This window comes from Dermacentor silvarum, chromosome 3 (assembly GCF_013339745.2).
Source record: "Dermacentor silvarum isolate Dsil-2018 chromosome 3, BIME_Dsil_1.4, whole genome shotgun sequence".
NCBI lineage: Eukaryota > Metazoa > Arthropoda > Arachnida > Ixodida > Ixodidae > Dermacentor > Dermacentor silvarum.
This window is the reverse complement of record NC_051156.1, coordinates 202,681,496-202,693,555: the sequence shown is the minus strand read 5'-3', so window position 1 is coordinate 202,693,555 and position 12,060 is coordinate 202,681,496. Positions and strand designations below refer to the sequence as shown.

The 12,060-nt window shown below is 46.4% G+C and overlaps 1 protein-coding gene across 1 annotated transcript in view; it reads left to right on the top strand.

Moving 5' to 3' along the window:
- LOC119444178 (neprilysin-1-like) overlaps window positions 1-12,060 on the top strand; it is an 80,653-nt gene that overhangs the window by 12,565 nt on the left and 56,028 nt on the right. Inside the window, exon 2 of the mRNA XM_037708625.2 lies at window positions 10,640-10,828. Coding sequence (XP_037564553.2) covers window positions 10,640-10,828 — 189 coding nt within the window. The remainder of the gene's footprint in view (window positions 1-10,639; window positions 10,829-12,060) is intronic.

Sequence of the window (12,060 nt, the reverse complement as noted above, 5' to 3'; positions counted from 1 at the left end):
GTTCTTTATAAACACGTCACCAACGCCGCGCGCGTTCGGTGCGAACGCGGGCAAAACGCCGCCGTCGTCGACAACAGTTGTGCGCGTTGTTTGTGTGATAGCACACAACCGCTGTCATAACGCTGGCTACGTGACGAACGGCTAAACGCCGTTGTCGACACTGTTAGGGGAGAGGTGGGCGAGAGCCCACAGAGAGTCGGCGGCACAGGCCGGCAGGGCTGCGCGCATGCGCCGCAGTGGGAGAGCGGGCACGCACAGTCTAGGGTGCCTCGATGCTCTCCTCGCCCACCACTCCCCTTCCAGTGAGAAGTCGCGTTTGCTCTCCGCCGTGCGATCGCTCCCCGTGAAAGCGCGCGTCCCTCGCCCTCGCGCGCTTTCACTCGCACCAGCATACGGCCAATGAGAGTTTTTAGATGCGAAGCATCTTATGCTCGGGGCTATGCCACTCCCTCCCTCCGCCGTGCGGCGTCCACTTCCGGTTCCACTTCCGGTTCCGCTTCCGGTTCCTGAGAACGCTTCCGGCGTTTTGCCCGAATGATCCCCAGGTGCTTCGCCCACTCATCATCATTCACTTCGTCCGCTCATTCTCCTCCCGCAACGCCGCGATGAGTGCCACGGACAGCGCCAGCGTCAACGCCAGTGTCAGCGCCGTGGACAGCGAAGCGGAGAAGAGGGCTCGAGCCGCTGCCACGAAACGGCAGCGGCGACAGACCGATCTGAAAACTAATGGGAACTTGAGTCGACCCCATGGCTGCTTCGCATACTACTCAGGGTTCCCCTACGGGAAGATGGCGTATTTTTTTTTAACACGAAAGTGTTTTATGCCGGGGTCCACCAAGACTTCACGGACGTATTTCCGTCACGGAAATACGTCATAGAACATAATACAAAGAAAGAAACCAGAAGAAAAAGTTCCACAAACATGCAAAATTTGGAAATCGAACCCATGACCTCTCGGTCCGCGACGATAGATCGCCGAACGTTTAACCCATTGCGCCACAAACACATTTGCAGAGCTACACAGACGCGCCTTATATATCTAACACTCCTCCGTGTACCCGCGCTCTTGCTCGGGGCGGTGCCGCCGCCTACGAGCAGAAAAGAGAAGTACTGCATTATGGCACTAACGCGCACCGACAGTGAACGCTTCGGTGGTCTCAGCACTACGACGCCTCGATGCCAGCATTCGAAGGGACGCTGGCATCAAGAAGCACTACCAACGCCACTGGCGTTCACCGTACTCAGCACAGCGGAGCGTGGCCTCCGCAATTAGCTCTGAAAATGTTTCTGAAGTTGATCGCGGAGGCTGCAATTACGACGCGCTGATTTGACTCGGTGACGATTCAGTTACGTGCTTTGTCTTGCGCGTTGTATTAGTGTGTCAGTTACGTGCTTCGTCTTTCGCGTTGTGCTAGCGTGTGCAGCGTAGTGCAGCTTCCATATGCACGACGGTTGCTCATGGTCATCGACGTTGGTAGTCGTGATGGAGGAGACGTGCCACCAGGCGTCAGCGTGGATGCATCAACGCCTAAGGGCGCTTTAGCCACAAAACACCAATAGACATTATATATCAATGTGCAATAAACATTACACTACTTCTGTGAAGACACGTTTCACTTTCGTGTTCTATACCGATTCCTATATAAGAGGGATCAACCACATTTTTTCTATTGCAGGACGCGACGATCGAAAGGTGAGCCTTTAGCAGCTTCGCTGTAATAATTTTTGCCAAATATGTAAGATCTGGTATAAGTAACTATTGGTATAACGGTGTAACAATGCATATACCGCATGTCATATAGCATCGCATAGCAAAAACAATTACGCCATCTTCCCGTGGGGGAACCCTGAGTAGTATGCGAAGCAGCGATGGGGTCGACTCAAGTTCCCATTAGTTTTCAGATCGGCCTGTCGCCACTGCCGTTTCGTGGCAGCGGCTCGAGCCCTCTTCTCCGCGACGCTGTCCACGGCGCTGACACTGGCGTTGACGCTGGCGCTGTCCGTGGCACTCCTCGCGGCGTTGCGGAAGGAGAATGAGAGGACGAAGTGAATGATGATGAGTGGGCGAAGCACCTGGGGATCATTCGGGCAAAACGCCGGAAGCGTTCTCCGGAAGCCGGTAGCTGGCTTCCGGAACCGGAAGCGGAACCGGAAGTGGAAGCGGAAGTGGACACCGCACGGCGGAGGGAGGGAGGGAGTGACATAGCCCCGAGCATAAGATGCTTCGCAACTAAAATAGCACACATATACCTAAATACATACGGAACCTCACACCCATGGCACATATTCGCTTGGAGTGTTCCGCAGAAATGTTATCGCAATACGTATAACAAGATCAGCATTTATTGTACGTGGAACAGTTCTACGTAAGGGGAATTCTTGCGCAGAAACGGAGTACGGCGGATTGTGTTTGGAGCCAATTGTAACGGCAGTGCCAAGAGATACTATTTTGTATAACCTAGGTAGTTTTTCAAGCTATCAACGTATATTATTTTCCAATATTTTCTTTATATCTAATATTTTGCAAAAATGATTATGTGGCGAAATGCAATTGCACCCCTAGCATAAACCTTTAATATTATTTACGCTTGAAAAAAAAACGTGTGCCGTTTATCACTAATACGAAATAAAATAAAGGTCAGCCAGCCGCTATCAGCAGCCACCGTCGAACCATTACGTTTTCGTTTTTGCGTTAGGTCGTATAACGCGCTTAGTTGTTGTTTTTATTGATTTGTCCACTAGGTAGGTATTGCTCGCAGGAAAAATGTGGGCCATCTTCGTAGGCAGGGCACCATATTACAGTGTCTTAATATGGGCCGATCCCGAAGGCTTCGTACACAGCGTCTCAAAGAGCAAGCTATCACGATGGAAAAAAATGTAGCAGTTTCACCCGAAAGGCGAAGCATGAATTGCGATAGCAAATTAGTAGACAGCTATACGGAGTAAGGATAGTAGTTTTATCGGCGGTATAAACTTGGACGCATTCGCTTACTAACTGAATTAACAAGCATGGTGTCAGCGCGCACAAGCAAACATGAATAGATCCCACTCGATGACCACACTCAACCGCTGTCAAAACGCTGGCGTGAGCGAGCGCGCCAGCAGCAGCGAGCGAAGGTTCGTGCGGTCTATCGCTTCAACGGAAACTGAGCGTCGAAAGCAAAGCGCATACAAAGGTAGGATCCGTGTTGCAGATCGCTTTAAAAGCCCAACCGCATGCACGTGATTTTCGAGCGACAGCGACGAGCAACAAGTTTCGTTGTCGCAGAGGGTCCTCTGTCGCTGTCGCTTGTCGCGTCGCCGGTTTCTGGCCAGTAAGAAAAGATCGCGTGTCGACCGGAAATGCGCACAGCTACTTCCGGCGGTTCTTTAGAAAATGGCAGCATCCACGCCGCTCGCTTCGTACTGACATTGCTTTCTGCGATTGATCTCCGCCTTCACGTCAAGAACTAAAAGGTAAGATCAGCCTTCGCATAGTGAAATCTCACGCTGAAGACAAAGTCAGGGTTGATATTTGTTCGTTTTTTATTGATATCGCTTGTTTGTTTTGGTACTTAGGCTTACCAGCAGAACCCAACTGCGTCGTGTGCTTGCTGCCACGCAAACGTCGTGCTGTGCGATGACAAATATGGAAAAGCACGCATTCAGCGACCGTCTCATTGATGAAATTGAGAAAGAAAGAGTGCTGTGGGACATGGCCAGCCAGTTGTACAAGGCCACCCATTTGAAAGAAGTGGCGTGGCGTCGCGTCGCAACTGCAATGCGATGCAGCGGTTAGTTCAAATTAACACAGATAAAAGCATGCTTACTATGTTGTGTGTGCGTAACCTGTTTTAATTGGCGCTAAAGCAAAACTACGTCAGGAGGCTGTCGGTAAGTGCCGCACTGTTTTCGTACGATTGACATCAAGTGAATCGACATTCACAGTAGGGGGTGTTTTGAAATGGCGTGCACAGGTTCCCTCTAGCTTTTATTAACCAACCCATGATTGCCCAAAGACTAACAACTTACCCCTCTTGATACGTGCGTATTTCATGCTGTGAATAACAAACGCGCCATCATTACTGCAGTGGGTGAAGTGAAGACCCGATGGAAGAATCTCAGAGAGTCTTTCCGTCGGGTCTTTAAAGCGCGCAATCCCATACCGAAGAGTGGTGCTGGTGCCGAAAACAGCGAAATTGATGATTCGGCCAAGACTTAGCTGTTCTACGACCGCCTGCTGTTTCTCAAGGACACCATTGTCGGCCGGCCGTGAGTACCGCTTTCACGGCATTGAGCGTGAATGCTGCAATGTATCGCATGCAATTTAAGAGTCCGTATGCATACGTATTCACATTTGTCATAGTCGATATCGAGTGAAAAGAAAACTTCTAGTTCCCGTTTCATTCCGGCCTCGGTGGTATCTATGTTATGTGCTTACCAGCCGCGTGAATGTGTTGCTCCCGTGCTGCATCACAAAAGCAAACATGTTACATCATGTGTGCATGGGAAGTACGAGCTTGAAAAAAAAAAAACGAAAAAATCCCACCTGTTCTTGACATTTCTTGTCCCACTCTTAATTTTTTTGTTTTGCAATGAAACCGTTAATTTTGCCACATATTCTGTCATTTGCTTTCCAATTGGCATGAAACGCAAATACCTTTGATTTAAGCTGAATATGTAACATTTGTGTGCAACTACACGCTGTATGAAAATTGTTGTGCGCCGACAGAGCGAGCTGAATCACACGAATTCTTTATGTGGGCACATGTACAGGTGCAAAATAATGTCTTCGAGGCACATGCAATTTGTGTGCATTCAGTAGCAGCACCACAACTTTGTCCCAGCATCCGTTATAGTCGATTTCATTGCCAAACAAGTCTGCAGCAATTGATAACGGCCACAATGTTAAACATATCTATGTACCAAGAGTACAGTGGCACTCTTGGCACAAATTAATATGTATGCGGGTGTTTGCAGTTGCTCAGTGACAGAAGAAAGCAACAATTATGAGGCGCACTGAAATATCAAAAGAAACTGGTGGCAAATGTGGCTTTCACTATGTGCACTAGACCCTGTATAGTAGTTTGCTAATCGTTTACATATTTAGCATGAGTCGTGGATGAATACATCAAATTTTGCTTTTATGGGCGAAAAAAATGCAACATAAGACATTAGCTGCACAACAAAAGCAAGAAAAGAAGGCAAGTTTGTTCGTGCATCGAAGAGTGCTCTAGAAGTGCGTCTTCCTGTTCTGTGTTTGTCATCTGCATTATACCTCACAGCTGTAACTTGTTGCTTCCCTTTTATTTGCCTGGACAGTAACTGTCCAGAGGCTGCAACTGCAGACTGGTTGTCAGGCTTGAGTTTACTAATTCTGTCCGTTCCAAGCGCAGAACTCTTTTAGACATGTTTTCACTTCATCTGGTGACCACATCTGTTTATTAGTATTCTTAGAATCTTGTGTGCTTTAGTGTAGGCTCCCGTTCCCTTTTGGATATTAATGTGCATGTAATTTTACCTCCATGCAGCAAAACTCCAGCAATCTTATTGTTGATATATTTTCTACTAAGTTCTCTCATCTCGCTGCTTCTGTTCTCTGCAGAACCTCTGGAAGCCTTGAGCAGTTCCCTTCCGAAGATAGCTCCAGCACTGACCAAGAGGCCACTCCTGGAGTTACGGCGGAAAGCGTTTTTGCAGAGATGATGACAGAGACAAGCTCATCGTCTGAGCTTGAGGCGGACGAACCGAACAAAGAGGCCAGCACGAGCTCGAGAAGTAGGCGCACATGGAAAACGTAGTATACCTAGGAAAATTAGGCAGCCCGAGGGCAGTACCCGAAAGCGCAGGAAACCATACGAAAATGAAATTGATTCACTACCATCAATAGTCACAAAACAACCTGACGAGGCCGAATGTTTTGGCCAGATTATAGCGTGTAAGTTGAGGCGATGCCCAGAACGTCTGCGAGAAGCCATGGAGCTAGTCCTGCTAAAAACAGCAGCCAAATATCTTCACGAAAGGACTTAAGATGATTAAGCTGACACGCGATGGCAGCATGTAGAATCTTTAAATTGGAGGACAATAAAATTCACTTTGACTAAACATATTATAAATTACTAGTATATACTACTGCAGAGTGTGCAACTGCTTAGTTTTTTATAGCAGCCTTTAAACAGCACCTAAGCAGATGCACCTGGTGGTGTCGCTATGATGCAAGTCCCAGCACACCGCATCTGAAATATAACATGGTTAAGCATTTCCTCGCGTTGAGGCACTTGGCGCGTTCTAATGCAATTTGCTATATGAACACTCCGTGTTCATATAGCAATTCGCTGTCGTCAATAATTACTCAAGAAATTCAGATTTTTATTTTCCTTTTAATGCATTTATTTGATGCAAGATTGTACAGTAAAAAAAAAATTCAGTCCAACTCTCTTTCTACTCCCCTCATGCGATGAGTGACTGCGCCCCTATTCACCCCCAACTCGCCCAGGAAGGCAGTCTTTAATCAACTTCAACTGGAGGTTGGATCCCCTTCCAAGTATTAACAGCGAAGCTGTTTAAGCTAGCCGTAAAAAGTATGGTGATTCACAGAAAGCCAGTCATGCAGTAGCCATGGCAACCAGCAACGCCGCGGCTGCTAGAACACCTGGCGCAACCTACCGCCTGCGTACTGCGCATGCGCTAACAGCGAGCAACGGCTTTGTAAGCCGGTGTGTGGCAGATGCATCCATGGGACGTACAAAAGATAGTACGTACTCCCGAAGAAGAAGCGGCGATTCGAGAAGCGAAGCTTGCCGTTGTACGAGAGTGGCATAATTGCTACAGCCAAGAAAACGCCCTCAAATCGGCCAGCTTTGCTGTGTCTTAAGCCTTGCACGGCAGAGTGCAAGCTTTCGTCCTTTTTTTTTTTCTGTTTCAGTGTCAAAAACTGATATTTTAGCTATAGCTTTTCATGACGCTTTCGCTCGTATTTCAAACATCAAATATTGCAGGGTTCTCCTTGCATAACTGGAATTTTACTAGGAATATTACGCGGCCCAAAGTTTCTTTCCAGTTGGCCTTTAATATATTATACGTGAACACTGAACAGAGTCCGTGTCATCGGCATCCGTGTCAGTGTCGTCAGGGTCCTGTGGTAGCATTGCATCGAGCATCGTGCTTACTTCGCGTCCGTGGACAAGGCTTAATGGAGTCATCCGTGCAGCTTCTTGTTTAGCCGTGTTATAAGCAAAAGTGATAAAGGCAGAATCTCGTCCCAATCTTTGTGCTCTATATTCACGTACATGGAAAGCATGTCGAGTGTTTTGTTCAGGCGCTCTGTTAGTCCATTTGTTTGTGGATGGTGGGCTGTTGTCTTTCGATGAGTTGTGCCACTGAGCATCAGGGCATTATTTAAAAGCGCAGCTGTGAATATGGTGCCTTCGTCTGTTATGAGGATGGTTGGTGCGCCATGTCTAAGCACAACATTCTCTATGCAATTGCACACATTTCTTGATCAAAATAATAAATTTAAATACTTTACTGTACTGGTTGTCTTTCCATGAATGCAAACTGCTTCAATGAAGCAGTTCCCTCATGTTTATATTAACCACGCTTTCGCACAACTGAGTGCAATTTATATCAATCCTTATTTCATCTCCACAGAAGAAAAAGGATAGTCACGTAAAAGCTGCTTAGGAACAGATTGACAACGCAGTTTCCCTATGTGCAGTTCAATGAACTATGTGGTAAGAGCAAAACAAATAGTCAAAGATGTCCACAGCATGTACTGCTTACACAAATGGCATGCATAAAAGAGAGGAAAAAACACAACAGGAGAACAAACACAAAGCATGTGTACAAATATCTGCAGTTACAAATGTGAAAGAAACGGTGGCAGTCTCATTCTCGGATTGCAATGCGAAAGGAAGAGGGCAGCAGCTGCTGCATTTCGATGGGCTTCAAATGGAAAAACGCCTGTAAACAGTGCACTGGGTGCACTTTGAAGAACTTCAGGTGTTTAAAAGTATTCTACAGTTCCTTACTACGACGTGCCTCATAATGAAAGTGGTGTCAGCACGTTAAACTCCAGAATTAAAAAAAAAAAGGAAGAGCACAGTCACAACGTTTTCTTGTGCTGTCTTAACAAATAATTCCCTTGTTTTTATACACCGATTATAACTACCCGATTCATGTCCAATCCCCCCTGTGGGTGTGCGCCACAACCACTCAACAAGAACGAACACAGCCTATGCTACCCGAGGTCCAGTTGTACATAAAATGTGTGAAAAACATGTCGGGTAGGAAAAAGGCAGCACATCAAGTTCACTTCATTTCCTAGGTGCAAATAACTATGCATGATTTTATTAGGTAGATAAAATGTACAGCAATAGGCCAATAAAAGAATAAAAAAAGAAAGACGGAGGGGATGCGTAAAGGAAACTTGTGCACGAACTTGCACAAATGACAAATGCTAGGGTTACTAGAAACTGCATAAAAATAAAGCACATGGTTAGCGTTTCACGATTTAGGCCAGTAAAAAGTAAAATGAAATGAAGGAATAGGCACTTAGTGGCAAAAATCTCACTGAATTCCTGGCTGGTTCCACTGCCATGGTACCTGTCCTTCATCGAAAAAGAAATCAATAAAGACAGAGCGCACAACAGCTGCTCTTTGCGAGCTCTTACGCGCCCTTGCGCCTTGTATCGGAAGCATCCCAGTGGCTGCGTTGTCTTGCCTCCATACTCCTTCACGAAGATTCCCAAAGGTGTCCTCAGAGTCAGCACATTCAGGAGGGCAGTAGTGATCGCATCCGTTGCATTCAAGGAACAAGAAATTGTGCTGCACGCGTGTGGCCTTAATCACATTGTCAACGTTTTTTGGACTCCGGTCTATCGTCTTTTGATAGATGGGCCACCTTTAGGCAAGAATGCCAAAAGCATTTTCCACGCACCTTCTGAAAAAGAAAGGGCGTTTATTAAAGAAGGAGACGAATGGATGTTCAGCATGTGTAGAGCTTCAATAATGGCCATGCATAACAGAAATGTCGAAGTATTGAAATCGCTGATCTGTGCAAAAAACAATGCAATACTATCTGCACTGCGAGTCTAACAGTGCAATACTATCTGCACTGCGAGTCTAACAGCGCCTCGGTACTGATAGTGCGATTGAAGCTGTGGCGTGTATGGATATGCTGTAATGTGAAGCAGTGACAATCATTACCTTCGTTCAAGGAATGAAGAAATCAACCTAATTAATTCTCGTGTGTTGTTTCCACGGAAGCAATGTCATCGCATGCATGTCATCGACATAGAGTCAACGAAACGTAGTATTGCACTAATGTGTAACATCCCAAGACGTCTCCACATTTAGCATTAATACAAGCATCTACAAAAAGAAACAAGCTTCACCTCCACCGATTTCTAGAGTGCGTGGGATCTGCTTAATTTTTGTGGAGTCTATATATTGTCTATAGAAAATCTGCTGGCTTACTGCCTCAAACATTTTGTTCACTAGTGTCAATGAACATTCTATACAAACAAGCTGTTCGCAAATCTGAAGGAGGAAATAGTCTGTCTGTAGACCATGAGTAGACTCTATTGCAGCCAAAGAAAGCACAAGGCTATACTAAGGCAGATGTGTATACAAGTAGTCTCTCGACAATCTGTAGAAAATCTAAATCCATCTTTAAAAGGTGGAGAGACCAACCGCGAAGCACCTCGCTTGGGATTGTGAGGCCTCCGATATGACATGCAATCAGACATTTTCGGCAGGAAGTGACGACCAGCTGCGTGTAGTGAATTCGTCCGGCGAGTGGTCGACACAACCGTCGCGCAGGTTGCGACTCTCTCGGCTTTCGCCCAGAGGGTACAGTAATATACAGATCGATACCACTCATAAGGACAGACTATCTCTTCCATGATATACTAATTATCCTGTTTGAACCGGAGGCCGATGTGTTATCCCTCTTTAATTACCATGTGGAGTCGTCGCCATCATCCGTGTCGCCAACGAAGATTAGAACATTTTCAAATGCTCTGTCGCGCTCTACGGCAGCGGTATCTCTCCTGCACTGAAAGTTGTGTCACTTGCGTGCGCACGCCACTAGTAACGTTGAAGTAACGTTCTACGCATGCGCACCATCCATGTACAACTGACTTGCGTATACGCAAGGCTGTTCCGTATGCTAAACTTGGGGAGTTTTACCGGAGTCGTAGTTTTTCCATTGACCTTCGAGATGATGATGACGATGATGATGACTTGTTGCATCCCCTTTGAAATGGGGTGATGACAAATAGTCACCGAGCGACTGGTTCGGTGGCGCAACCTGACGGTCTAGAGTTTAACAAGAGCGGACGCTACCTAATATTGCAGGAGCTAACCATGTGCTATTTAGTCACTGGTGTGAAATGTCGCCAGCAACGCAGTCATTCTCATGCAGCTTTTTTTTTTTTCATCGACAACATATACAACATTAAAACGTGTCTAAACGCGTTGTGGTTGGATAAAGCGTCCGATTATGCGTCCACGTCCACGTTTCCGGTACGAATGAACTTAAACTGTATTAATTTGCAGACTTCGTAAAAGCGGAGTCACTCCTTTGCTGAGTACACTAAGTCAGGAGTGCCGCGTGCTTTTCACAGCTATCGGTTTTTTTTTTGTTTTTTCGCCGCAGATGCCCCCGGTGAGGCCCGGTGCCCCGGGGGCCCGGCCTAGCACGAGCAAGGAGAGCAAGCACGGCCAGCGCCGCATGGTGCGAGGTGCCGGCGGCAGCAGCTCCGCGTCTACGGCCAGCATCGCGCCCTGCCGCCGCGGCAGCACCTCTCCCGCACCAGAGCACGTCCCCCAGAAGATCCCCGACCAGGTAAGCGCATGCGCTGCTCGCGCGGTAACCCGAAAGGCCATCCACGAGTAAATCGAGTACCAAATATGTCAACACGCGATATGGCACGCGATATCCAAGCGACGCGGCCGCTTGCGGACCCTGTCGCGCTGCCGCGTCGCATGCAGGCGACATCGTGACTTCCATTGTTGTCCGAATAAACGCGTACTCCCGTCAATACAGTGAAACCTCGATATAACGAACCTCGATTTAACGAAATTCGCGATGTAACGAATTATTTTTATTTCCCGTTCTTAGTGCCATTGAATTAACGAAATTCGCGATATAACGAAGTTTTTCTCTGCAAGTACAGTTAACTTCGTTATTCCGAGGTTCGACTTTATTTGCAAAGGTCAATCAATGTTGCATGGCATGCACTATACCTCCATCATTGCCGACTTAGACTGAAACGTGCAGTGTGATAAGTTTTACGTTTTATGGAATTTTTTTTTTATCGCCTGTGGGAGATAGCATAATTCTTGTCCTTGAACCGGATTATTCGAAGAAGCGGACAATACTAGCACGAGAAATCGAAACACATTTAACTAATCGACAAACAATCACTAATTAACTTCCTAATTAATTACATTACGGCACATATTGCAATTTACGAATTGTCGCTCGTGAGTTGCAAGATGTATTCGCTTGAAATTAATTTACAGGATGGCACCAGTTTCGCGATATTATCTCCCAAAGTGGGGAACGAAATACATGGGCGTTCCAGTTACTTTTGTGCTTCAATGCATAAAAGAGCGTATTGTAAAGAAGTGGAACAACAGTGCATTTTTACGGCAAGTTTTATGGCCCATATCTCTAAACTGACGTCATTCTGGAAATTCATTCCAAGTAGATGCGCCTTGTAAACTCACCGGCTACAATTCGCAAATTGCAGTATCTGCCGTAAAATCATTAATTCAAAAGACAATTAGTGGATAGTTGTTAATTCGTTACATATGGGTTTCGATTTATCATGCAAGTAGTAATGTCTGCCTCTGAATAATGCAGCTCAAGGACTAGAACTATGTGATCTGCAACAGGCTATTTAAAACATTATAAAGCTTAAAAATGATCTCCCTGTAATTAACATGCAATGAGTAATTCCTAGGGTGCACGCCACTCCATGCAGGGTGGCGCTATAGCAAGCGTGTGTGCTTATAAAGGCTCCCATAGCATTTCCAACGCTGCGGTGCCACTTGGTATAGCTCGAAATGAAA